The 24,958-nt window shown below is 37.1% G+C and overlaps 1 protein-coding gene across 5 annotated transcripts in view; it reads left to right on the top strand.

The window, feature by feature from the left end:
• The window catches only part of PLD1 (phospholipase D1), a 188,820-nt gene that overhangs the window by 93,647 nt on the left and 70,215 nt on the right, over positions 1–24,958 (top strand). For 3 of the 5 annotated variants that reach the window (XM_032407210.1, XM_032407213.1, XM_032407208.1), the window contains exons 12-16: positions 11,954–12,035; positions 18,941–19,051; positions 21,640–21,840; positions 22,845–23,058; positions 23,677–23,790. In XM_032407210.1, coding sequence (XP_032263101.1) covers positions 11,954–12,035; positions 18,941–19,051; positions 21,640–21,840; positions 22,845–23,058; positions 23,677–23,790 — 722 coding nt within the window. The remainder of the gene's footprint in view (positions 1–11,953; positions 12,036–18,940; positions 19,052–21,639; positions 21,841–22,844; positions 23,059–23,676; positions 23,791–24,958) is intronic. The other 2 variants (XM_032407211.1, XM_032407209.1) reach the window with 1 other exon arrangement.

A 24,958-nucleotide genomic window follows, 5' to 3' on the forward strand; every position in this document is an offset into this window, starting at 1 on the left:
TCTTTCTTTCTTTCTTTCTTTCTTTCTTTCTTTCTTTCTTTCTTTCTCTTTCTTTTCATAGATGTTATTTATTTATTTGTCAGAGGGAGAGAGCGCACAAGGAGGGGGAGCTGCAGGCAGAGGGAGAAGCAGGCTCTCCGCTGAGCAAGGAGCCAATGTGGGGCTCAATCCCAGGACCCTGGGATCATGACCTGAGCCGAAGGCAGACACTTAACCAACTGAGCCACCTAGGCATCCCTGTTTTTGTCTTTCCATTTGGAAATAGACACCCAAGTATTCATCTTAGTAAAGATTATTTTGCAATGCAAATACAGTTTTAGAAGTGATAGAAAATAATCTTCCTTGGGTGCCTTCTTCATTTGGTATTTTAGTCCCCAGGTCTAGTGAATATACTTCTGAATTGTCCCTTTGAAGCTGGAATAGTTCCGTTTGTCTGTTACAGAATGACTAGGCCTGGTCAACTTTTTTGGAAATATATCAGATTTCAACTTTTTGACCCCCTTTACAAATATCCATGAGAGTTACAATGCTTATCAGAGCCACTGGAAATCTCATACTCCGACTCATTTAGCTCTTGGGAAATTGTACTCTTGGAGTTGGTGTAGGCTTTAAAGTTTGACTTTAGTTCCAGTTACCCTCTGCCTGGACAGTTAAAACCAATTACAGATGCCAAAATTGACTACAGTGGAAATGAACATGTCTAAAATGTGTTTTCCTTCTAAGAATTTAGTTGCTGAAATGCTCCTTATTTTTCCCTTTCTTGTTTCCTTTCAAATACTATCTTACATATAAACTTTGACAATATCATCATAATTTATTTCCTCCTAATTCTATAATTTGGGGAGAGGGGAGAGTAATTAAGAATATGAACTCATCCTCTTCTACTTTTTGCCTGAGTAATATGGAAGTCTATAATTCTAGAGCATGCTTTCCCAACCTTGGCACTGTTGACATTTTGAGCCAGATAATTCTTTTTTTTTTTTGAAGATTTTATATAGTTATTTGAGAGAGAGAGAGCAAGAGAGAGAGCGCACAGATAGGGAGAGGGAGAAGCAGACTCCCCGCTGAGTGGGGAGCCCGATAGAGGGCTCGATTCCAGGACCCTGGGATCATGATCTGAGCCGAAGGCAGACACTAAACTGACTGAGCCACCCAGGTGCCCCTGCAGTTCCTTTTAGATCTGAAATTCTTTAAGAACAGATTGAACTGTTTTGAGGTAGTAAATAAATTAGTTATCAGATTTGGGTAGATTTGGCTTGGAGAAATTTTCTGAAGAGGTAAATTCTGAGGTAGGCTGTCAAGTTAGAAGAGATAATGACCCATTAAACAGCCCAGACTATCTGAACACTAAAGTGAAGAGCAAATTCCAGTTGGATATTGAAGGTGTCCTAAGAGGTAGTTTCTATATAAAGACTAGTGAGCATTCTTCACTTGTTTATGTGGATTAGCCAGAAGAACACTTGTTTTATGCCTTTTCTGTGCTTGGTGCTATTTCAAGTCACCTATGAATTAACTATCCAGTGTTCATTGGAGTATGTCCAAAAATGAGGTTGGACACCAGGATGTGGCTTCGAGCTCCCTTGCCAAATTGCTAATTGCTCTTAGGGCAGATCCAGAGACTGTGGCTTAGCTCAGATTTCCTCTTGGTGGTGGTGGCTCTCATTACCACTGGGCAGCAGGCATGTGTGCAGCAAGCGTGTTGAGTGTTCGCCATAGTTGGTTCTTTATCCAGCCCATCAGGGGTAGGGGTGCAAGTGGGGTCTGCCACCGCCTCCGTGCTGAGCCTGTGCGTTAACCGTGTCAGAAATAGACAGGATTAGTAAAACCTAAGAATTTTAAAAAAGAGATTTTTCATTTTTTAAAAAATTTTTAATTTTAATTCCAGTATAGTTAACAGTGTTATATTAGTTTCAGGTGTACACTGTCGTCATTCAGCAGTTCTATGCATCACTCAGTGCTCATCATGATAAGTGTACTCTTGACTCCCTAACACCTGTTTACCCATTCCCCTACTCACCTCCCCTCTGGTAACCATCAGTTAGTTTGTTATCTATAGTTAGGAGTCTGTTTCTTGGGAGGCTCCTGGGGGGCTCAGTCGGTTGAGCAACTGACTCTTGATTTCGGCTCAGGTCATGATCTCAGGGTGATGGGATCAAGCCCTGCGTCAGGCTCCCTGCTCAGGGGGGGAAGTCTGTTTGAGATTCTGCCCCTCCCCCCTGCTTGTTTCCTCGTTCTCTCTCTCTTTCTCTCAAATAAATAAATAAATCTTAAAAAAAAAAAAAAAAAAAGCCCCGGGGTGGACGCTTGTGTGGCTCAGTCAGTGAAGCATCAACTCTTGATTTCAGCTCAGGTCATGATCTCAGGATTGTGAGATCGACCCCCTGAGTCAGGCTCTGCACTGGGCATGGAGCCTGCTTAAGATTCTCTCTTCCTCTCTCTCTGCCCTGCCCCCACCCTCTCCCTCTCTTAAAAAAAAAATGTTCCCTTTCCTTCTAAAAAAAACAAAAAACAAAGAGTCTGTTTCTTGGTTTGTCTCTCTTTTTTTTCTCTTGCTCATCTGTTTTGTTTTTCAGATTCAACATATGGGTGTGATCATATGTTAGTTGGCTTTCTCTGACTGACTTATTTCACTTAGCATTATATTCTCTAGCTCCATCCATGTTGTTGCAAATGGCAAGATTTCATTCTTTTTTATGGCTAAATAATATACACACAAACAAACACCACTTCTTCTTTATCCATTTATCTATCAATGGACACTTGGGCTGCTTCCATAATTTATCTATTGTAAATAATGCTGTTATAAACATAGGGGTGCATGTATTCCTTTGAATTAGTACTTTTGTATTCTTTGGGTAGTACCCAGTAGTGCGATTACTAGATTGTAGGGTAGTTCTATTTTTAACTTTTTGAGAAACTTCCATATTGTTTCCCACAGTAGCTATACCAATTTGCATGCCCACCAACAGGTTTCTGTTTCTCCACATCCTTGCCAACACTTGTTATCTCTTGTGTTTTTGATTTTAGCCATTCTGACCATTGTGAGGTAATATCTCATTATAGTTTTGATTTGCATTTCCCTGATGATAAATGATGTTGAGCATCTTTTCATGTGTCTGTTGGTCATTTGTATTTCTTCTTTGGAGAAATGTCTGTTCATGTCTTCTGCCCATTTTTTAATTGGATTAATTAAATCCAATTTAATTAAATTGCTCAAATACTGTTTTTCTTATAAACTTTCTACAGGATGCTTTTTAAAAAAATTCTTCATTGTCTCTTGACTGTGTTATGGAATTTCAGGGAAATAGTTCTGTGTATTTTTATAGCTTAATTTGTACTAAAGGGAGGGCAGGTGGTCACATGCAGATCATGTGGGATTTTAACATGCCATTTAGTGAGTTTTCTGATGTGGACCATCCCTTTGATGCTGAAGGTAATGGATCTGTTGAAAGAAGTGATGGTAGATTTGGATTACTGCTCTCTACATCTTCCAGTTTTTCTGTGTTATCTTCCCCAATAATGTGAAATCTCGTGACTCTAGGATTAAATACCAAAATATTCCTTTGAACCTTAGAAAAAGTCTGGTTTTACTGGCAGATTTTTCCTTAATTCTGTCTCGGTATATCCATTATTTACATTAATAGCCAACTCTAATAAATTCTCGATCTTAATAGGTACATGTAATTAGAACAACTGTTACACCTACTGCATCTGTTTCTGGAATGAGTCCTGGATTAGATGCATCAGTCTGAAATACAAACATATGCCTTCCTGCAGGGCCTCAGTGGGGAGCAAAATGGGCTCCCACTCCCAGAATGGACTCAGAAACTTTAACTGCAGCTCCACCTGCTGGTGTGGTTTAAGACCAGTTGCCTTTTAGTTTTAAGCCCCAATAGTTTATTTTTGTTTTTATTTCCCTTGCCTCAGGAGACCCATCTAGAAAAATGTTGCTAGGGCCAATGTTAAAGAAATTACTGCCTGTGTTCTCTTCTAGGATTTTTATGGTTTCGGGTCTCACATTTAGTTCTTTAATCCATTTTGAGTTTATTTTGGTATAAGAAAGTGGTCCAGTTTCATTCTTTTGCATGCAGCTGTCCAGTTTTCCCAACACCATTTGTTGAAGAGACTGTCTTTTTCCCATTGCATATTCTTTTCTGCTTTGTCAAATATTAATTGACCATAAAATTGTGGGTTTATTTCTGGGTCGTCTTCTACTCTGTTCTCTTGATCTATGTGTCTATTTCTGTGCCAGTACCATACTGTTTTGATTACTATAGCTTTATGACTTGAAGTTGGGAATTGTGATAACCTCTAGTTTTGTTTTCCTTTTTTGGTGTTGCTTTGGCTATTGGGGTCTTCTGTGGTTCCATACAAATTTTAGGATTGTTTGCTCTAGCTCTGTGGAAAATGCTGATGGTATTTTGATACAATTACATTAAATCTTTGGGTAGTACAGACTTTTTAACAATATTTGTTCTTCCAATCCATGAGCATGGTATGTATTTCCATTTCTTTGCATCGTCTTGAATTTCTTTTATCAATGTTTTATAGTTTTCGGAGTACAAGTCTTTCACCTCTTTTTTAAGTTTATTCCTAGGTATTTTATTATTTTTGGTGCAATTGTAAATGGAATTGTTTTCTTAATTTCTCTTTCTACTGCTTCATTATTAGTGTATAGAAATGCACCAGATTTCTATACATTGATTTTGTATCCTATGACTTTACTGAATTCATTTATTCATTCTCGTAGATTTTTAATGGAGTCTTTAGGGTTTTCTATATATGTAGTATCTTCTCATCAGCAAGTAGTGAATGTTTTACATCTTCCTTACTGATTTGTATGCCTTTTATTTCGTTTTCTTGTCTGATTGCTGTGACTAGGAGTTCCAGTATATATTGAATAAAAGTAGTGAGAGTAGACATCTTTATGTTGTTCCTGATCTTAGAGGAAAAGCTCTCAGTTTTTTGCCATTGAGTGTGATGTTAGCTGTGGATTTTTCATAGATGGCCTTTATTATGTTGAGGTGTGTTCCATCTAAACCTACTTTGTTGACAGTTTTTATCATGAATGGATGCTGAATCTTTTCAGATGCTTTCCTGCATCTATTGAAATGATCATATGGTTTTTATCCTTTCTCTTGTTAATGTGTTATATAATTATGATTGATTGCAAAAATTGAACCACCCTTGTTGCATCCTTGGAATAAGTCCCACTTGATTATGGTCAATGATTTTTTGTAATATATTGTTAGCTTTGGTTTGTTAATATTTTGTTGAGGATTTTTGCATCTATGTTCATCAGGGATATTGGCTTGTAGTTCTCTTTTTTAGTGGTGTCTTTTGTCTGGTTTTGGTATCAGGGTAATGCTGGCCTCATAGAATATATTTGGAAGCTTTCCTTCCTCTTCTATTTTTGGGAATAGTTTGAAGAGAATAGGTATTAACTCTTTTTTAAATGTTTGGTAAAATTTACCTGTGAATCCTTCTGGTCCTGGACGTTCATTTCTTAGTAGTTTTTTGATTACCAATTCAAACTGGTGCTCTAGTATTGGGATTGATCCCTTTATTGTTATGTAATGCCCTTCTTTGTTTCTTATTATAGTCTTCGTTTTAACGTCTATTTTGTCTAATATGAGGATTGCTACCCTGGCTTTTTTTTTTTTTTCCCCACTTCCGTTTGCATGGTGAATGTTTTTTCATCCCTTGGCAGTGGTCTAATTCTTAGTTCAGTTCTCAAACTTTAGTATAATGTTTAGGATGTAATTCATGCAAGGGCAGCTTGGGAGTGAGCTAGAAGTTCATAAACAACTTTATAGGGTTGCTTTCCTGAGCTCTGCTTTCTCCATGATCTTTCCACTACTTTTGGGTTTCCTGTAATTTTTTTTTTTTCAGTCCTCTATTTAGAAAGGTGGGGCTTTATTTTCCCTGCTCTGCTATGTGCTTTCTGTAATGATACTTGTGTCCAGAGCCAAGCAATGGATATTTACATTGTCCTCTTGGAACCACAGCTCTTCTAGTTGGAGAGGAAAGTTCCAATCCTTCAGTGTTTCTGGTGCCTGTGAGCCCCTTGCTGCCACCCCATCACTACCAGAAGATCCCATTCTTTCTCCTCAAGCCCGAAGCAGAGGACTTCTACCTGAGTTCTCTCTACCTGTGCCAATGCCCGTTGCTGAGTTCTCCCTTCAGGCTGATGAATCAGATGGGAAAAAAATGGTAAAGTCCCCATTTGTTAGATGGTACATCAAACTCTGTTCTTCCTGAATTCATGAACACCGTATATCTCTCCATTTATTTAAATCTTACTTAATTTTTTTCAGCAATGTTTTGTACTTTCTACACACAGTAGTCCCCCTTTATGTGTGGTTTTGCTTTCTGCAATGTCAGTTAGCCGAGGTCAACCACAGTCTGGAAGCAGATGATCCTCCTTCTGACCTGTTGTCAGAGGGTGAGTAGTAGTCTGCCTAAAGCTGCATCACAATACCTACAGCATTCACCTCACTTTATCTTATCATGTAGGCATTTTCTCATCTCCCATCATTACAAGAAGAAGGGTGACTACAGTACAATAAGATATTTTGGGAGATAGAGACCACATTCACATAAAATAAATTACAGTTTTATTTATAATTTTATTTATTTTATTTTTTATTAGTTTTATTACAATTATTATTATAACTGCTCTATTTTATTAGTATTGTTGTTAATCTCCTACTGTCCCTAATTTGTAAATTAAACTTCATTGGAATGTGTGTATGGGAGAAAATATAGGATATATAGGATAGGCATACAAGGTTTGGTTCTAGCTGCAGTTTCAGGAATCCATGGGGGTCTTGGAATACGTGCCCCACGAATAGGGAGGTGCTAACTCTACAGGTCTTGCCTACATTTTGTTATTTATCACCATGTAATTCATAGTTTTTAATGTTACTATAAATGGTATTTTTTAAAATTTATGTTCCCGTTTTTCACTGCTGGTGTATAGAAATACAATTGATTTTTTATATTGATCTTACCTACTGCAACTTTGCTTAGTTCACTTATTAGTGCTAGTAGCTTTATTGTAGACGCCTTAGAGTTTTCTCCATAAATGATTGTGTGATGTGTGAATAATGACAGTTTTACTTTTCCCTTCCTAATTTGTATACCTTCTATTTTATGTTATTGCCTTATTGCTTTGGCTGGGACCATCAGCAGAGTGCTGAACAGCAGTGATGAGAATGGACGTCTATGCCTTGTTCTCAGTTTGGGAGAAATCAGCATTCAGTTCGTTGTATTATGCTTTAGTTAGATTTCCTATAGGTGCCTTTTATTATTTTGAGGAAATTAGTTTCTGCCTATATCTATAATTTGAGAGTTTTTGTTATGAATGGTATTGAATTTTGTCAAAACTTTTTCTGCATTTATTGAATTGATCATTTTTTTTCTGTTAATGTGGTGAATTGTATTGATGATTTTCAACTTTTAAAGCAGCCTTGCATTCTTAGGATAACCGCACTTTGTCATGATCTAGTATCCTTTGTATAAGTTGTGTTTTTTTAAATTCTGAATTCAATTTTTAATAGACATAGGACTAAAGTTTCAATTTTTTTTTACTTCTGTCTTAGTAACTCATTTCTTTCAAGGAAATTGTCCATTTTATCTAAATTACCATATTCTTATAAGATTATTTATAATATTTCTTTATTATCTATTTAATATCATTTTAATGTCTGCAGGCCCTGTAGTGATTTTGTCTGTCATTCATTTTTTTATATCGATAACTTGTGCTTTTCCTTTTCTTTTTTTTACTAAGTTAACAAAATTTTTATTTTTTTATCTCCCAATCCTTGTGTATATGCATACATTTATTTTAAAAACCTGATATATAATAGCATATATGAAATTACATATTTCTCCATCTGAGAATATATTATATATTTTCAATGGCTATGTGTTTGTTTAGTCACCTTTTTTACAACCAAACACTTTATGATGTATGATTGCCATACAAAAAGGGCTGTACATATTTAATATATACAACTTTATGAGTTTGGCGATAAGCATCCACCTGTGAAACCATCACCATAATCAGTGCCATAAACATATCCATCACCTCCGAAAGTTTCCTCCCATCTTCTTTATTTATTTTTAGTTTTTGTAATAAGAACACTTAAGATCTACCGTCTTAGCAAATGTTTAAGTATGCAATATAGCATTGTTAACTATGGGCACTATGCTGTACAGTGGATCTCTAGGACTTATTATCTTACGTAACTGAAACTTTGTACCCTTTGACCAAGACCTTGTTTCTTCCTCTTCCCAGGCCCTGGTAACCACCACTTATGAATATCAGTCTTTTATCTTTTTAATGCATTATCCTCAAAATTGAGGACCTCTTGAGAGCTATTTTAAGATCCTCCAAAATACCTAATAGACTGCTCTGCATACAGGGTGCCATGGTGCTTGTAGATTAAATAAAGGATGATAAAGACTTAATTGTGGAGTATAGATGCAACCCTTGTTGGTGGGAATATACATTGGTGCAGCCACCATGGAGAACAGAATGGAGGTTTCTCAAAACATTAAAAATAAAATTACCATATGATCCAGCAATCCCACTTCTGAACATGTAACCAAAGGAATTGAAATCAAGATCTTGAAGAAATGTATGCATTGTCATTTTTATTACAGCATTATTCAAAATAGCCAAGACACGGAAGCAACCTAAATGTCCATCGAGGGATGATGGATAAAGAAAGTGTTGTATTTACATTCAATGGAATATTGTTCAGCCTTAATAAAGAAGGAAACCTGCCATTTGCAATAACATGGATGAACCTGGAGCACATTATACTAAGTGAAATAAGCGAGACACAGAAGAACAAATACTACATGATTCCATTTACATGAGGAATCTAAAATTGTGAAACTCCCTTTTTTCTTTTTTTAATCCAGCTAGAAGTTTGTCAGTTTTATTAATCTTTTCAAAAAGTTAGCTTTTGGTTTCACTGAGTTTTTTTTTTAAGATTTTCTTTCTTTCTTTGTTTGTTTGAGAGAGAGAGAGAGAGAGGATGAGTGAGAGAGAGAGAGCACAGGAGCCGGGGTAGAGGGAGAGAGAGAAGCAGGCTCTCTGCTGAGCAGGGACCCAACTTGGGGCTCAGTCCCAGGACCCCGGGATCATGACCTGAGCCAAAGGCAGATGTTTAACCGCCTGAGCCACCCAGTTGTCCAGTTTCATTGAGTTTTCCATATTGTTTTTCTGTTTTAGATTGCATTGAGTTCTACTCTTGTCTATTTATTCTCTGCCTTCTTACTTCAGGTTTAATTTATTTTCCTTTCTTATTCTTTTTTTTTTCATTTTCATTTTTTATTTTTTTTAGTAATCCCTACACCCAATGTGGGTCTGGAACTCATGACCCTGAGATCAAGAATCACATGCTCTTCCAAATGAGCCAGCCAGACGTCCCTCTCTTTTCTTACTCTTAAGATGGAAGCTCTGATTACTGGTTGTAAACTTGGTCTTTCTGATAGAAGCATTGGAAGCTATAAAATCTTCTAAGAGGAACATTTATGTAGAAGTACATGTTCACATCTCTGAAATCAGGATTCATCTTATACGCAAGTTCATCTCACAGCTATATTTGTCATGCTTTTTTCTTTCTCAGTGATACAAATAGTAATGATGCATCTCACAATTATTAGTTTCCTAGATTCAATGAAATGTGGTTATTATACAATTCTTTTGAACTTTGCTTATCTAATAGTTGCTGAGTGAAGATCCTGACATAATGATGCTTGTGAGTCATAACTCAAATAGTTACTTTCTCCTTGCCAGTGAGACCATTGTTTATACTTTGTTTAAAGAATGAATTTTGGTCTTTTTTCTTTTTATGCATTATCCTCAAAACTGAGGGTTCCTCAAGAGCTATCTTAAGATACTCCAAACTATCTAATAGAATGTTCTGCACACAGTGTACAAAGTGCTTGTAGATTAAATAAAGGATAAAGACTTAATTGCAGAGTATAGCATTAAAATTAGTGGCCCCCAAAGGAAAGATCTCGGAGTTTACGATTAATCAAAAAGTTACAAGGGGCACCTGGGTAGCTCAGTCAGTTGAGCATCTGACTGTTGATTTTGGCTCAGGTCATGATCTCAGGTTTGTGAGATCAAGCCCCACGTGGGGCTCTGCACTCAGCAGGGAGTCTGCTTGACGATTCTTTCCCTCTCCTGTTGCCCCTTCCCCTGCTACAGCTCTCTCTCTCTGTCATAAACAAATAAATACATCTTTAAAAAAAATTGCAAGTATTTCTATGTTATTGGGTATCTCTTACCTTCAGTGAACAAGCAGTACACAGCAAAGCACTTTTCTACCTAAAACAGACCTCTTTTTAATTCATTTTAGATCTTTTGCTATCAGTTGCTGCATTTTTGTTTCTTTGTTTAGACATAGATTACCTTTGTGTTCCTTCGTACTTTAAATTAAATATGCAAGTATTTATACTACATACACCCCACTATTTGTCTGTTTTCTTATTTATGTTATCCAGTGTGTGTTTCCTTTAGGTACTTTATCTTTGGGGTTTTATTTTTCTTTAACTGAATGAAATAGAGCATAAAAAGATTTTTAAAATTTCTTTAGCTCCTTAAAACCCTGTTGGTTTCACATGCTTGAAGGACTCCCTGGCAGTATTCCAGTCTAGAATTCTACAAGGCTTTAATCCTTATACAGTCTACTCCTGCTCCTCTAAGTCTGGCATTTCTCCAGATGAGGTTTTCTTGTCTTTTTTAAATTTTTTTTTAAGATTTATTTATTTTAGAGAGAGAGAGAGAGCACAGGAAGGAGGGGAAGAGGGAGAGAGAGAGAGAATCTAAAACAGACTCCCCGCTGAGTGCAGAGCCTGAGGCAGGGCTGGATCTCACGACCCTGAGATCATGACCTGAGCTAAAATCAAGAGTCGGACACTTTAACCAACTCAGCCACCCAGGAACCCGAAAGTTTTCTTTATTGTTCGTTTTTCTGTTTTTCCTCATTATAGGGAAGTTACATCACATACAGATTTAACTCAGACGCTGACTTTAGAGCTCAACCCCAAGGGAAAAAATGACTGTACTCTTAGCTGCCTATGGCACTAAAGAGAAGAGCCCAGGGATCCATTCTTACATTGGAAAAATTTCATCTATCAGCAAACCTGCCTTCCTCCCGGCTCAGAAAGCCCCAGGACACTGTTTGCTGGTGTAAGAAGTCAGGGTTTTTGTTTATCAATTAGAATACTCTTGGCTTGGATTAACAGAATGCTCAACCAAGTGTGGCTTAAAGAGCGAGGATTTATTTGTCTCATTTAATACGAAATCCACAGTTAGGCAGTTGGTGAAATGGTCTAGTGATTTCAGGGTTCTGGTCTTCCCCTTAGAATTTCAATATGGCTATCCCTTTCTAAGCATCATATCCCCATGCAACATCTGTCCTACAGCCACTTTTCCTGTTGTGTGTGTGTGTGTGTGTGTGTAAGACAGAGATCAAAGAGGAAAAACTTTCCCATTAGCCCCGTGTGTGCCTTCTCATATGTCTTATTGTCCAAGATTGGGCACATGGTGCTCTAGGTGCACAGGAGGCTGGGAAAAAAGTCTAGAATATTCACAGGGTAGAGTGGGAGTTAGGTTTAGGTTCTAACTGAAGAAAGAAGCTGGAGAGTGGCTGTTGGCTGGGCAATCAATAGTATCTGCATATGGTATATATTTGCATGTGAGAGAAGGAGAGAAAGCCAGATTGATTTTTTTTTCTTTTTTTTCCCCTGGCTCGAGGCTCTTGTTCCCAGGTGAAGTTGTATGTGAGCTCATAGCAGAATTTTGAATGACCCACCACACTCGAGGTGGATGATGGCATTTGGGCTAAATTTGCCTTTGTTTCCTATGACACAATCAGAACTTTCTATTTTGTTTTAGTTTCTCAAAATCTCGGTTTTGTGGTTTCAGGTTGAGTCCAGAAATCTTCCTGAAACGCCCAGTGGTTGAAGGAAATCGTTGGAGGTTGGACTGCATTCTCAAACGAAAAGCAGTACGTATTCCAAACATAAGCTGATATATTTTTTAAAATGTTTATTTTCTCTGAAGTGTCTTTTCTTTTTCAAAGCCCTTCATATATAAGTACAACATTTTTCTTTAGAGTTTGACCAAAGTCGAATACTTGTTTTCAAGTTTATTGGGTTCCGGGTTTTTTTCCTGTTACTTTCGACTACATAAATATTTTAGCCTAATTCACAGCATGGATTATATTAGGAACTCTAATTTCTGATTTTTAATCAGTTATGGGCAGTTAATTTTATAGGCAAAAAAAAATGTAACAAGATTTTATTATTGAATAATAAAGGATGAAATGAAGTGTAGCATTTTATTCTATTCATTATTCTGCCATTTGAGCAAAAGATAAAGTCATGAGGAGAATGAGTTCAATCAGATGGGGTCAAGCTAATGTAGAACAGTATCAGAGAGGAGGGACATTAAGAACTGGTTGTTGCTTTGGTTCCAGTTTTGGGATAGTTCATGGTAAGATGGGAAATTGTTTCCTCTCCAGTTGACCCTGTAGATTCTGGGTGTATTCTTTTTGGTATAAAAAATATTTAGCAAGTATATTCTTTTTTGTTTTCCCTACACACATATCTCCCTTCTTTCAATGTGTTTTCTCCATGCCTTTACTTTAAGATTTCTGAAGATGTCCATAGATACAGTAGGACCTCACTGCTAATATTGATGGAGAAAGAAGCTGATAAGCTTTATTTCAGACATGTGTACTGCCAGACAGCATCATTTCCGTAGCTAGTCTAATTCATTGCTTCAACAGAATTCCGTTCAAAGAATTGGAAATTCTGGTCCTGAAAAGGATTATTTGTATATTCCTTAAATAATTTAGCATACAGTTACTGAGTGTCTCCTATGAGCAAAGTACTACACTAATTACTAGAGATGCCATATGTGTGAATAGCATTCCATTCCTGCCCACGGAGGGCTTGCTAAAGGACTTGGTTCAGTCCTATCTTTATCAAACTTCTTTCTATATATTGAATGAGATAACTTTCTCCATGTTTCTCTCTGTAAAATGGCGTCTTTCCCATCTGTCCTCAAGATTCCATTTTAGTTAAGTTGTTCCAGTCTTGCCTAGCAATTGTCAACCCTACTAGCAAATCCTCTTTTCATGGTACCTATCCAACACTTCACTGCTGTAGGTTTCAATCAACATGTATTTGTTGAGTGCCTACTACGTGCAGGGCCCTTGGCTTTTCATATGGGATGTACATAAATAAAAGACATGAGTCCTGACCTGAAAGAGCTTAAAACTCATCTACACAAGAGTCACCTGGGTACAGAGGCGGTGCCAAGATTCAAAGGCAGGAAGGAGACCGTTGGGTAGCCCTAGTGGGGAAGCCCCTCGCAATATGAGGATTTTAGGGCATTTAGAATGGGCGTAAAAGTTTGAAATGAAAGGAAGAGGTTTCTAGGTGTAGAATATGTGGTGAGGAAACATTCTGGAGGCAGGGATTCTGAAGGCATTGTCAGTGACAGTAGAGTGACAAGGTTGATTATAGCTGAGTGTTAGCTTAAGTAGGATGGGGGATCACACTGGAAAGGGAGTTGCAGCCAGACATGGGGGCTCGTGAGCCATGTCAGTGGTTTAGACTTTATAGAAGAAAGTGGGGAACTACTGGGGAACAGAGCCTGGTGGAGGAGGGATGATCTGATCAAAATGATGTGTGAAGAAGGTGAATCTGGCAGGGGGAGGAAGTGGGGAGAACTCAGGCTCAAGGAGCTAAATTCTAGTGGACTTGAGTGTGAGGTGCCTACGGGACATCTGAGTAAACTCCAGAAGGCTAGTAAATGCCCGAGCAGGGCTCAGGGAGTAGATCCTGCAGGCCTGGCCCTCCATGTCACGTTAGCTCTCCTGTGGTTGCTTTCCCCCTAGGCTACTGGCCACTTGAGTTTTCTATCACTAACATGGGTTTTCTTTGCTTTTATGGCCCACGAACCCTGGTGAGGTCCTAGGTGAACACAAGACCAAGTGAATATTATTGCACAAAAATGGTGCTTCCTTTCAATTTCATCTGCTTCATGAAACTAGAAATTTTTAAATTGTATATAATGATTTTAAAAATTTCCTAAGGAAATACTAATACTATTAAATATTCATTTCCTATGGTTCATTTGGCAGAATTGCTCTTCCTTAATCTAGCTACACCATATTATTTTGGTCATAAATTTTTACCTCCCAGATCATTGTAAATTGACATTTCTCTATCCTTATATAAATACTGTTTCACGTAAATAATTTAGTTTCTGAAACCCACTACCTTCACAAAGTACTGGCTTGAAAATAAGATTTATTTTTACATTAATGGGTCCCAGAGGTCCACAAGGTCCTTCTATCTTGTTGTGTAGATTTGGGGGGAGGAATTTAGTGTCTTTGCCTCATAGCCAAGATATAGGCAAACATCTCTTATAATGGCAGTTTTTACAGAAGAAATACAATATTTTATTTCTCTGGTGATAGCCAAGTTGATATTTTTCCTATTTCTTTGGCCTTTTGTTAAGCAGTGTTATCATTTAAAATAGTATAAGGCAACCTTGACTTACAGACTGATTACAACTCAAGTCAGCATCCCAGGGTTTCCCATAGGTCTTCATTTACTGCCCCTGCCGTGAGAGCTAAGTTGCATCATAGTTATGGCAACTATATTCCTGTATCCAGTGTGTATATTTCAACCTTAGAAACCTATGATATTGCTGATGGGACCGGCACCAAAAGAATCTTCAAGTGCAGCAACCTGGAGACTTACAGAAAAGGATTTAGGTCCTCAGGTGGGATTTTGTTGTCAGGCAATTTCTCTCTGTCCTAGACCACAAGACATGAAGACACGTTCTAGAGTTGCAATCAGTGATCATTAGGAGGGAAAGATGTTCGGGTTTGTCAAATGAGACAAATAATCACGTCTTCACCCAGAAAAATCAAACAGGATCTTATCAAAGCAGTGGGCTAGAGGGGCATGTCTGGGAAGGAAAAAATGTGTCTTCAACCTTGAGAACTGTGATTCAAATAGAACTCGTTCAAAAAAAAAAAAAAGGGCATAGGAGCATTTGTGCTCTTTCACATTGCTTACATTTGAATGACGAGGATATGATTTTTGTCCTTTACTTTTCATTTTCCCCGAAATATCATGCCCTCTGGGGAAGTCCTTGACAAATGATAAAATAGGACTATCCTGGGGATGCATACGTTAAGTTTCCTTGAAGCAGTGGACAAACTTGGCTGCATTTAGAAAATATTTTGGGGCGCCTGGGTGGCTCAGTTGGTTAAGCGACTGCCTTCGGCTCAGGTCATGATCCTGGAGTCCCTGGATCGAGTCCCGCATCGGGCTCCCTGCTCGGCAGGGAGCCTGCTTCTCCCTCTGACCCTCCCCCCTCTCGTGTGCTCTCTCTCTCTCTCTCTCATTCTGTCTCAACTAAATAAATAAAATCTTTTTTTTTTTTAAATAAATAAAATCTTTAAAAAAAAAAAAAGAAAATATTTTGACTATAGTACCTTGAATAATTAGAGGAAAAAACTGGCTCAAAAAAGTCTCTTTGACTTCAACTATAAAAAATTCTTATTTTTTTTATTGTCTTTACATGTATTTTGTATATGTAAAGCTCCTAAAAATTCCTACTGTGTCTACTATTATGTCTGCTCTACTTGATTCAAAACTAATTAGAAAAGAGGACAGAACTTCCATCTTTTAAAACTCAGGTTTCATGAAGTTTATTCTGTGTTTACACCATGAAGTGTATTCTGCTAACCTCTGGGTTACATGACTTCAGCAGAGATAAGAAACATGGCATCACATAGTTCACTCCAAGCCATCCATTTTTCTACTTGCCCTATTAATACTTTTCTTCTTCCTCTCTAAGCAAAAAGTAACTTCCCCTAGGGTCATGAAAAAGCATTGGTAAAACAATGGATGCTTCAAATGTGTATTTCTTAAATTACAGAATTAACATCAGTCCTTTTTTCTTTTCTAATTTGGGTTTCATTTTACACAAGTATTTCCCACATTTTGTGTAAGTCTGCACTATTATGACCTGGCAAATGCCTTCATTGTCCAGAAACATTTTTCCTTTGCCCTTTGTAGTTTAGAGTTTATGATAGTCTTGTAATACCTTGACCGAAAGAAGAGGAATTTATTGCTTTATGATCATAGAAATCTTGTCACTAGTTAACCGTTTATTATGATATGGATGTAAGTAAACAATTGTAAACCAAACTACCTAAAATGAACTGTTTTCTTCAATTACTTCCTTATTAGTCCTTCGTATATAAGCTCAACAGACTTAAAAGTGTCTACCCTGTTTCCTTTGGAGTTAATTTATTTCAAGGAGAAAAGACAAAGTATAGAAGAAAATGTCAGGTGTTAATAGATGGAGGGTAGTAATGTAATTCATTAGTGTTAACATCTCTATTATTTCAAAAACCCATTAGTTATGCAGGTAAATGGAAAACTATAAGATTTAGCCCAGTTTCTAAATTGCAACTACTGTCCTTCAAGAATAGTAATTTCATAAGCCTGAGAAGCAGAATTTCATCCATTTAAAACTAATTAGAAAGATATAGTATAAAGTTTAAAACCCAAAATTGCAACCTAAATTATAAAATGTTATACCTGACAGGTGTATAATTTAGGTTACAATTTTGGGTTTTAAACTTTATACTATATCTTTCAATGGGAGGCTCTTTTTTATCACTGTTATCCAGTGCTGAATCCTAAAATATTCAAATAGCAGAGTAAATATGAACAGTAGAGGAAAAAAATAATGTTCTAGTTTTCATTTAAAGCTCTCCATCAGTAGTTTATTGCAGAACCCTCAGTGGCCAAAACTATCAGAAGTTAATCTGTTCATTTCTTGCTTACACTTTCACTTCCTATTTCTTTAATCATATCTGTACTTACACACTTGGTCGCAATAATAGTTGCATAATTATAATTAGTAATAATCAAGTCCCAAAAGTAAGCTGTTAGCCAGAAAGAAGATGACATATATTTTTATCCTATTTTTTTTAGTCAGAATGGGTCTTATAGTACTCAAATTTCATGAATGCAGCTTAGAGCATATATTTAGTATGTTCCTCCAAAAATGTATACACTTTTCACATGTTACAGAATGTTCGTATTTTGAAGTGATGTGTTCTTATAAGGATTTAGAGGCCAAAACGTGCTTCTTAATATTGGCAGACCAGTATTGGGGAACTATATATATATTTGGCTTACTCCAAGATTTTATACCCTGCAACCTAAAAATATTAACTCCTATGTTATTTCACATGTTTATAGCACTGCAAAAGTAACCAGTTCTTATAAATTAGATGTGTTCAGCCCAGTTGGCTTCTTAAATTAATGACTCAGATTTCCATTATGAACTATGCCTCTGCCTAATTACCATGGATTGTTAATTTAAATTGTAACTAAATTAATCTTTGTCACTATAGTTTTATTAGATATGCCTGTATCTCTAATACTCTAGAAAGTACTGTATCATGGGAAAATTCTTGCCTTTTATCCCTAGGATATTAAGTGCCTAGGTGTAGATACATTATCCAATGTGTATGTGGTATGTTTCAGAATGCCTTCAGAGCTGCTGGATATAGAGAATGCAAATTTAAATGTTGCAAACTGTACAGCAATACTGAGGATGCAAACCTAAAATAGTTAAAAGGTCATACAATAAGTGGGGGTAAATAAGATAAGAGTTTCCTGGAGGAATACATTCTGAACTATATGTTGGTGAGGGAACCCTGTGACTGGACAGGGAGAAGAGGACGGACATTCAGGTGTCAGGCAGTTTAGTACAGGCTAAAACCTTATTATTACCCAGAACTAGAGGAGAAAATACTAGTTTGGTTTTGTTTGTTTGTTTTTTTAAGATTTTATTTATTTGAAAGAGAGAGAGCATGAGCAGGGGGAGGGGCTGAAGGAGAAGCAGACTCCCTGATGAGCAGGGAGCCCAATGACGTGGGGCTCGATCCCAGGACCCTGAGATCATGACCTAAGCTGAAGGCAGATGCCTAACAAACTGAGCCACCTAGGCACCCCAGTAGTTTGGTTTTTTTAAATACTACCAGCTGTTAGACATGTCTTTTTGATAGGTAATATTAATAAAAAATGTTATCTGTATAGCATGTTAAAGTTTATCAGGCACTTTTGATTTAATTTGACCCTCACAATGGCCTTGTCTCTCTTCTTTTAAGTCCAGGGCCTAAGGTTGGATCAATGTTAATTTTGTGCTGTTGTTAAAACGCTGTTGTTAAAACTCAGGGATTTTTGCATGTTAGAGAAACTGACTTCCAAAGAAGTCATTTCACAAACAGACATTAATGATGTGATTGTGGGTTAAGAGTATGAATCAATATATTCATCTCTGAAGTTAAAGAAATTTCTTTTTAATTTAAATTTTTTTTAATAAAGAAAAATTCTGTTAAAATGCTCCAGAAACATTTAAGGGATATTTAGTATAATTTATTGCATTAGAGTTTTATGTCACTGCTATTTCAACTAACTGAAGTATAATAAAAACCAAAAACTCTAATCCTGTAACATGAATCAGGCCAAAGCTTTCCTCAATGTTAAGTGTTTGAAAATGTTCAGAGGTGTAAGATCATCAGACACTTTTAGCAGATGAGGTTACCATTTCAGCTTTTTGGCTATGATGAATCAAATATTGATACCGTCTCTTGGTATGACAAGTCATAGGAATGGAAGGGAGATAAATTTTTATTTTTGTTATTTGTATCTTAAGATACGCTTATGTGTCACCTTGTACTTTTTATTAAATATTTTATTATACTTGTTTGTAGAAGAAAGTTTATAAGAAGGAAAAAGAAAAAGAAAATCATCACCTACTTCCAGAAATTCTCATTCCTCCCTGTGTTTTCTCTCGTGACAGCAACAGGGAGTGAGAGTCTTTGTAATGCTCTACAAAGAGGTGGAACTTGCCCTCGGAATCAACAGTGAATACAGCAAGAGGACTTTAATGCGTCTACACCCCAACATAAAGGTATCAGGTTCATCCTTCTGAACAGTACTTCTTCTCTATTATTCTGTAGTTTTTCAGATGTGTTTTGCTTTGAGCAGTGTAATCTGTAGAATTCTCTAATGTATATTTTGAATAAATAGCATTGTATCCTTCTTAGAAATAAAACAAAATACTCTGCTTTCTTATACTTCTGGTATTGGTGGAGTTAGCAGAGTTCACATTTCTGACCCTGATCATTTAGCCAAGAACACACCTCTTAGAATTGTTTTAATATTCAGGAGCTCTGTCAAGGTCCCATGCTCCTCATTAGGATTGTTCTGGAACCTCTTAGACGTGGTCTCCTCGTGACATCCCTTGATGCTGATAGCAACAGAGAGCTCCTCTAGGATTTAAGAAGCTTTTTCTTGATAGCAACTTGCATAAAAAAACTAATAAAGTAAATAAACACAATAAGCAGCTTGAAAAAAGCTATTTGATATTTACCAAAGATTTAAAGCCTATCAATAGTTATTCCTCAGTCATTGAGATACATCAGAGCAATGAATTAATAAATCTCCAGCAGGCTAAAATATGTAACAATTATATATTTTATTTGGTCAAAAAAAAGATGTTCCATGTAAATAGTAATCAGAAGAGAGCAGGAGTAACTGTACTAATATCAGGTGAAATTGACTTTAAATAGGAAAAGTTTATAGTAGACAAGGATTTCATATATTAATAAAAGTTTCAAAGCAGCAAGAAGTTATAGCAATTATAAACATGTACCCACCTAATAATGGACATCAAAATATATAAAGCAAATATTGATAGAATTGAAGGGCAGAATAGACAGTTCTACAATAATAGTTGGACACTTTAATATCCCACTCTCAATAATGATTGGTACATACATACAGTGGAATATATTTCAGTCTTAACCCCAGAAGGGAATTCTGACATATGCTAAAACACAGATGAAACTTGAAGACATTATTCTACATGAAATAAGTCAGTCACAAAAAAGCAAATATTGTATGATTCTATTGACATATATGTAAGTCAAAGTCATAGAGACAAAGAGTAGGATGGTGTTTCCCAGGGGTTGAAGGGAGGAGGGAATGGGGGAGTTATTGTTCAATGGGTATAGAGTTTCAGTTTTGCAAAATGAAGAGTTCTGGAGATAGTGGTGATGAGTGAACAATATGAGATATACTTAATACCGGTGTACTGTACATTTAAAAATGATCAATATGGTAAATTTTATGTTATGTGTATTTTACCACACACAAAACAAGTAGGTTACTAAAAAAAAAAAAGTAGTCTCCAGAGTTTTTGGAATGTTTCTACTTAAAGATATACAAAAATAGGTCAGTCTGGGATCATTTAAGAAGAATTCTATTTGAAAGCAGGAGGTTAATAACTTCTCAAAATATCTTTCAAATCAAGAGCTGCCAAAGCATGTATATCCCTATATCTATACACTTGCCATTTTAATTCATTGGCTACCAAAATATCAATATACCTATTAAAAATTTTGTCAGAGATAGATGTTGGTTAAACATTTTTAGAGTTTTTTAAGTAATATCAGGTGTTACAGAATTCTTTAAAGTGGAAAAAAGAATCAGCTATTATGTTGAGCTAACTTTTACTAAACTGTGTGGCCAAATTTCTAGCTAAATGGCAGCTACCCCAAAATGTGGTGTGGGGTGGGGCTGGTGGAGAGGCTTAAAAATAACTAGGAGTCTTCCTCTTCTAAATACTGAGAATGAAATTAGAACTTTGGTGTATACATAGCACATTTTGGTATTTGAATTATAGAAAATGCTATTCAGGGGAGAATGGCTAAAATTAACAACACAAGAAACAACTGATGTTGGCGAGGATGCAGAGAAAGGGGAACCCTCTTACGCTGTTGATGGGAATGCAAACTGGTGCATCCACTCTGGAAAACAGTATGGAGGTTCCTTAAAAAGTTAAAAATAGAACTACCCTGTGACCCTGCAACTGTACTACTAGGTATTTATCCAAAGGATACAAAAATAGTGATTTGAAGGGGCACATGCACCCCAATGTTTATAGCAGCAATGTCCACAATAGCCAAACTATGGAAAGAGCCCAAATGTCTGTCGACTGATGAATAGATATAGAAGAAGTGGCACATATCTACAATGGAATATTACTCAGCCATCAAAAAGAATGAAATCTTGCCATTTGCAATGACGAGGATGGAACTAGAGGGTATTATGCTAAGCAAAATAAGTCAGAGAAAGACAAATACCATATGATTTCACTTGTGTGGAATTTAAGAAACAAAACAGATGAACACAGAGGAAGGTTTAAAAAAAGATAAAAACAGAGAGGGAGGCAAACCATAAGAGACTGAATCACTAAATTCTATCCCTGAAACTAATACTACATTGTATGTTAACTAACTTGAATTTAAATAAACTCTTGAAAGAAAACTAAAGCAAAACAGAAAAAGAAAGAAAGAAAGAAAGAGAGGGAGGGAGGAAGGAAGGAAGGGAGGAAGGAAAATGCTACTCAGGGGAGAAAACAGATCTATTTTATTATACATGAAGGACATTTTAAAAAGTGCATTACAGGTGGGTTTTTTTTTTTCCCCTCCCAAGGTGATGAGGCACCCAGATCATGTATCATCCAGCGTATATCTGTGGGCCCATCATGAGAAACTCGTTGTCATCGACCAGTCAGTGGCCTTTGTGGGTGGGATCGACCTGGCCTATGGAAGGTGGGATGACAATGAACACAGACTCACAGACGTGGGTAGTGTGAAGCGTGTCACCGTAGGATCATCTCTGGGTTCCTTCACAGTAAGTTTCTCCTTTATGGAACTGCATAAAAGGTACAGAGTTTATAGAAGTATGCGTTAATAGCATGACTTACTGATTGGTTGAATGAGGAGTGGCCTATTTCTGGATGGACAGACCTGGTTTCAAATACCATCTAGCAAGTCTGTAACTTTGCATCTCTTGATCTCAGTCTCTTTCCTTGCAAGAGGAAAGAGATCCAATAGTGCATTTGCTAGCTCACAGTCAGCTCCTTTGTTTTCCATTTAAATGAAAGATTCATTTCCTATTTGGAAAAAAAAGTTCATAAACAAAAATATGTGTCAGTTGGGTTTTAAGTTAAATCAGCAGCCTTATTACAAGTACCTGCCAAGGCTTTTGAAATCTTCCTACTTAAAGACATGCAAATAGAGGCTAGGTCAGTCTGGAGTCCTGGAGGGACTTCTTTCTGAATACAGGAAGTTAATAACTTCTCAAAGTACCTTTCAAATCAAGTGCTGCCAAAATACCCATATGCCTAGATCCATATTGCAGTACTTACTGTTTCAACTCTAACCATTGCCAACATATCCATACACTTACTAAAAATTTTGATGGGCTCCATCTTATTTTACTGCTGGATATGTTGGTGACTTTTCTGGGAAAAAAAAAAAAAAAAATTAGTGAATAAGTAGCCAGGAAAATAATTGACAGAAGAAGCACTACTTAACATTTATCAGAGGCAGAAGTTCAGTTGCTCAACAGTGAATATAACTCATGTAAGTGTGTTTGAGATAAAAAGGTTAGCTGGTATGAAATTTCAAGAATTTGGTCTACTGAAGGAGGAACTACAATGGAATGCCTGGTATCCCTTTGCTAGCACTGAAGCAGCTCACTGACCTGAGGCTGACCTTACCCATTATCGAGTGTCTGATAGAGAGCCTCCATCCTATGTGAACTTGACACCTCAGCTCAACTGGAATGAAAGGATCACATTGCAGCATATCTTATGCAGTCTTTTTTTTTTTTTTTTTTAATAATTTTCTCAGGCTGAAACAATAGAGTCCATGGAATCCTTGAGCCTCAAAGGTAAAAATGAATCTAGTAAAAATCCACCCACCCTGAAGGGTGCTGATGATATGGATTCAAAACTGAAAGGAATGGGAAAGTCCAGAAAGTTCTCTAAATTTAGCCTCTACCGGCAGCTCCACAGGCCACACCTGCACAATGCAGATAGCATCAGCAGCGTCGACAGTGCCTCAAGTAAGTCTTCCTCTTTGCTAGAATGTATCTTGATGACATTAGAATGTATCCTGATGACGTTAGAATGTATCTTGATGACGCTCCGTCCTTCCGCAGCTGGATACTGTGTACCAGTCTTTAAAACTGGTCTTTCTGGAATGGAGTCATAGGAGCTCTATCACCCTATTCGATATCCTGCCATTTTGTGGCTTTGTTGGCCTCATTCGGGAACAGATTTATTGTTTTATTCACATAAGGAGTCATAACAACCACAATTCATACTTCTGGTGGTAGCTGAATGACTCAGCGTTTCTAACATAATGCCAAGTTATAAAGAAAAAAGAGAAGTTATCAGATGTCCTTCACTTTTCATAGAAGAAATCTCATTTCTCTTCCTATCCAGAAATATGTGAAGCTTTTATCTTCAAACATTAGATTTCCTACATCTTGTAAATTTGCTCTTCTTTTCACATCTGCCTTAAAGCTCTGCATTTTCTGTTCACAGAATTTGTGACTGATTTTTTAGCCTTGCCTTATTTTAAAAATGATTGAGCCTACTTTTCAGTTTAGAAAACTTGATGATATTATATATATTTCTTTGTAAAAAAAAAAAAAAAAAGAACTCTCAACTTTCTCCAGGTTATTGTAATCACTGTAGAAGTCGTCAGAATTTAATCCATGGTCTAAAACCCCACCTGAAACTCTTTCGCTCTTCCAGTAAGTCTGAGCAGGGGCTCGCTAGACCTGACATGGGTAAGTGATGTATGAGGCAACAGAATGTCCTCAGGCGTCCGCTTTTGCTGCATGAGCAAAGTGAGTGTGTTTCTGGCCTGGCTTTCTGTTTGCACTGTGTTCACGTCCCTTGTGGTATTAGAAACTGTAATCTGATAAGCTTTTGCAAGAACAAGGTATTTGAATAAGTTAATCACGGCCTAAAATGTGGAGGTGGGGATGAAGAGGGATTTGGCAACGGATCACATAAAGGGATAAGTAATGATCGTAATGTATGACAACCACGGTAAAATCGTAAGCTAATTTATTGTGTGCAGACTGCCTGGGACGACCCTGAGCACTGGTGGCGCTTGGTAGTAATAGTGTTATCTCGCTTTTTACAGATGAGGAAACTCAGGGTCAGAGATGATAAGTAACTTGCACAATGGTGTTCCAGTTTATTAGTTTCCCAGAGCTCATAATTCAGATTTGTGATTTAGCAAAAACGCAGATTGCTACATCATGAGCATGTGGCTAAATTCCAAGGTCATGGTTCTAGTGTGCTATTTAGAAGACTGATGTAGAGCCCAGTTACCACAGCTGGATGTGAGTCACTTGTGGACCCCAGTGTTTCTCAGGGGCTCTGAGGGGAATACTGAGGAGGTGGGCCCTGGACCCTCCCACCTCTATTGGTACTTGCTTCAAGCAGAGAAATCCTGCTTCCATATATATATTGAAGTTCCATGTGAATTTGTGTTAAAAAAAAGAAGTAAGGGTCTACTATTAATAATAGAAGGAATTTAAAGAGCACAGCTCTACATTTAAATTGTGTAATGACTTAAACTTCTGTTGTCTCATAGGACTTGAAACCCGAATTAAACATAGAGTAACTCTTCATGAGAAACTGAAACTGAATACTTGTTTGAGTTAATAACTTCCTTTCCTGAGGCTATAAACTGAGTTAGCTTCTTTGTAATGTTAGTTTCACTTGGACGCCAAAGACCTTGATGGGGGTGCCTGGGTGGTACAGTCAGTTAAGCTCCGACTCTTGATCTCAGCTCAGATCATGATCTCGTGCTCATGGGATCAAGCCCTGCATGGAGCCCAGAGTGGGGCTCCGTGCTCAGTGGGGGGTCTGCTTGAGATTCTCTCTCTCTCCCTCGCTCTCTGCCCCTACCCCCTGCTCTCTCTCTTTCTCAAATAAATAGAT

Source organism: Phoca vitulina, unplaced genomic scaffold (assembly GCF_004348235.1).
Source record: "Phoca vitulina isolate PV1807 unplaced genomic scaffold, GSC_HSeal_1.0 scaffold8, whole genome shotgun sequence".
NCBI classification, from domain to species: Eukaryota; Metazoa; Chordata; class Mammalia; order Carnivora; family Phocidae; genus Phoca; species Phoca vitulina.